Source organism: Rousettus aegyptiacus, unplaced genomic scaffold (genome assembly GCF_014176215.1).
Source record: "Rousettus aegyptiacus isolate mRouAeg1 unplaced genomic scaffold, mRouAeg1.p scaffold_m13_p_13, whole genome shotgun sequence".
In the NCBI taxonomy this organism is placed as follows: Eukaryota; Metazoa; Chordata; class Mammalia; order Chiroptera; family Pteropodidae; genus Rousettus; species Rousettus aegyptiacus.
In genome coordinates, this window is record NW_023416288.1 from 77512103 (window position 1) to 77515603 (window position 3501).

The 3501-nt window shown below is 41.7% G+C and overlaps 1 protein-coding gene across 1 annotated transcript; it reads right to left on the reverse strand.

The window, feature by feature from the left end:
* LOC107512717 (M-phase specific PLK1 interacting protein) lies at positions 1-3150 on the reverse strand. The gene is made up of 2 exons (XM_016148532.2): positions 2760-3150; positions 1-1757 (listed from the first exon to the last, which is right to left on the reverse strand). The coding sequence occupies exons 1-2, from the start codon at positions 3096-3098 to the stop codon at positions 1557-1559; spliced, it is 540 nt and encodes a 179-aa protein (XP_016004018.2). The 5' UTR covers positions 3099-3150; the 3' UTR covers positions 1-1556.
* Between the last annotated feature and the right edge of the window lie 351 nt (positions 3151-3501).

The following is a 3501-nucleotide window of genomic DNA, read 5'->3' on the forward strand; positions in this document are numbered from 1 at the left end:
TTGAGAAAAATCATTAATTTACTATCCTTTTAATATACAGGAGATATTTACTAAACGCCTACTATTTTCCAGGCATCAGTCTAAGAACTGAGGATATAGGGGTGAGTGAGAAACAGCTATGATTTATTGAGTACTATGTGCCAGGCTCTGGCCTAAGAGTTTACAATGTAAATCCATTTTGTTCTTAAATACACCTCTATTACATGAGTGCTATTAATTTCATTTTACATATGAGAAAACTGAGGCATAGAGAAGTTATATAACGCATCCAGATAGTAACTGGCAGCAGTACTCCTGGGCATCATAGATTTTATTAATCTAAAATCCTTCCCTTCCCATTTTCTTTTTTGCCTCTGTGAAAGATCTAACAAGTAGAACAGGGTATGGCTCAATTACGTAGTATGACTATTTCATTTTTAGACATTTCTGCGAATGCTTAAACAAAATTTAAGCTAGCTCTATTTTCATGTATTGTGACCTTAACATATCTAAAAAGCCTGGATGTTAAGACTTGACTTTAAAGAGTTGGTGGAAAAAAAATCTCTTCTCTGTTACTGTAGGTAAATATACATAGCATTCTATCCTGTGGATAACCATTTCTCTACTCCAGGTAGGCTTAGCGGGGCTGAAGATCACAGGACTCTGTCTCATAATAGGAGTGGGTCCATTATCCAAACTAATTAGGCCTTACTACTTTGGTCATATTTATTGGATCAGGACTACAGAAACATAATCTGAGCATGGCCAATCTGTCTTTCCTGGGATTGACAGACTTGGGAAATGTCTTCTTCACAATGAAGTGATTTGAGACTGCTGGTAGCCACATTCCTTGGCCTCAAGAGAAAATGACTCTACCATACTGAGAGATGTTAAGAAAGTCAGACAAAAAAAATTGCAAGAAGTGTATCTTTGCCCTTTCTAGTTAAATATGTATGAAGGGTATCAAAACTCTTTTACTTAAGTTTCTCTGACTTCCAATCAAGTTTCAATGTATTTTTACGAAAGCATTACATAAAATATGTGCATAGAACAATGGCTGTAAGGAACAGAAATCTCCTTAAGTCTTTTCCTTTACCCTTCTTTCCCTACAAACAAATATAGAACTGTCTACAGCTCAAGAGGATGGTTTATCTATTTTATTTTCAAAATAGTTGGCAAAACATTTACCTATGAATTCTAAGTGATTACAAAGCATTATTTTAATAATCCTACTTCTTTAGCATATGACAGAACCACAATTATAGCTGGAAAGACCAAATGTTTTATTTTAAGACAATGGAAAAATATTAAAAGACAAATGTCCATTATATAACCAAGAATGTTAAATATTTGGAAATTGTAAATCTTCTAAAGTGTAGTAGGCACTTCCAGAACTAAATATTGCAAATTATCCCACCATATGTCTTCTCTACTACCAACAATATTCGATAAGATGAAAAATACCAAGAAGACCCAAATAATTATTCACCATGTTAGGGTTTAACTTAATTACACAAGTACAACTTTTGTCCAAGATGTTCCTGACACATGAAGCTTCCAGTTGAATTTCAGAAATGTTAACAAAAGTATCTTCCTTTTTTGCCTGTGAATGTTTGAGTATTGCTGTATCGTTGGCTTATATCCACTACAGATACTGGTTCTAGGCCAGCCCAAGGGTCTTCAAGCATTGAAGGCTTGAAATAACTTTCCAACTCATTAGACATTCTTTTTTCTCTACCACGCCCTGATCCAAAAGGTGTAGATGTCCTTGGAGAACCCTTTAGGAAAAAAACCATCAGTTAATAGAGATAACTTGCACTTTTCTTTAAAAGCTAGCCAGGATCACATTGTTAGTTAAAAGTTGTGCCTTGAACTGAAATATGTTCAATTGTAAAGTTTTCCTTCAATGTAGTGTTTTTGTTTTTAAAAAGTATTTAAACAAATTTGATATGCTGGTTTACTAATAATTCCATGTCCATTGTCACCTCAAACACTTCTAGGTTTCTAATGCAACTTTGCAGTTCTCGTATGTAATTGGTGATTAAATAATTGTATTTCAATTTTTCCTCAAATTTCCATATTTTTTCTAGATAAAAAAACTTTTTACCCCTACAGCTTCAAAATTCCTAGAACTTTGCCATCTCACTAGCTCCAGACTCAGAGGTGGAGTTGGTTTAGCATAAGAAAGTTGGAAAAGCACCGAATACATTCAAGTCGTGAACCACAGAAATCCTAACACACCAGAAATAGTCATCTCCCATATTCATTCTCACTGAGAGGAACGGGAAACTTCCCCTACTGCAACGGTTTTTCCTTGAGAAGGCTTGGAGCAGAAGCCAGTGTAGTTGGAAAACAAAGGCTGAGGGGGTAAAAAAAAGGAAAAGGGAAAAAGTGCTAGCAGTAGGAAGACGGTAACAGCCTATAACCAGTTCTATAACCTAGATTAGCTACATGCTGGAAATTCATTCGCTTTTTCCACTCGGAGACCTGGGGCTCAGAATAATTTACTGAGACCATTTGGCAAGGCCCCTGACAAAGGAGAGAGGATTAGGGAAATCTGTGAATGAGTGGCAGTGTAGCGGCTAAAACCACGAGGATTCTAAAAGTACAGTTTTGCCACTTTCCAGGGTAAAAAAAGAAAGTTACCTAACTTCTCTGAACCTCAGTTTATTCACCTGCAAAAGGGGCTCACTTCATAGAGGATTAAACAAAATAATTCACGTAAAGGGATTATTAGTACCTGGCCTGCCATACAGTAAGAGTTCGGCAAACGCTATTACCTGGGGGTGGGTCTGCTGCTGCCCTGGGGAGTAGCCGAATTGCTGCTGGGACCCCGCGGGGGACCTGGAGTAGGAGCCAGAGTAGCCGCCAGAGGATGGCGACCCGAACCGGCCCCCGGGGAAGCTGCCGCCGTGTCGCGGAGAGTGGCTGCTCCCGTAAGGCCTAGACCGGGGCCCGTACGGCGATGTGTGGTGCGGGCTCCCGTATCCGTCCCGAGGGGAGGGCGGTCGTGGTCCGCCTCCGCCTGGGGTACCCCGGAAGCTGCTCGCGCTACCCCAACCTCCTACACCCGGGCCGGGGTAAGGAGGAGTCGGGGGTCGAAAATTCTGCCGATGCATATCTGGAGATGAAGACGAAGACTTTACAGAAGCGTTCTTCCCCCGGAACTGTTCCGACTACCCCCGGAACTGTTCCGACTACCCCTTCACAGAGATCTGGTGGTCCTTAACCTAAACAGTCCTCCGCCCGCCAGCGCCGTACCACACATGGTTCCGGCCTCATAAAGATTCCACCGGGAGCAGGGGTATAAGTGGGTTATTAAATTGGGTTTAGAAAAAGCGAATTTAAGTGAAGGAAGGAGGGAGAAAGGGATAAAAGAACGGCCGAAAACCCGGCCTTTGCAGTCCCTTCTGGGGACCAACTGACCAGACACCTGCCGAGCGAGTGGTGCGGTTCGGTAGCGCTCCGCCAGGCGCAGCTCCTCCCCGCCGGCAGGGGGCGGGGTCTGAAGTGTCCGTGGGC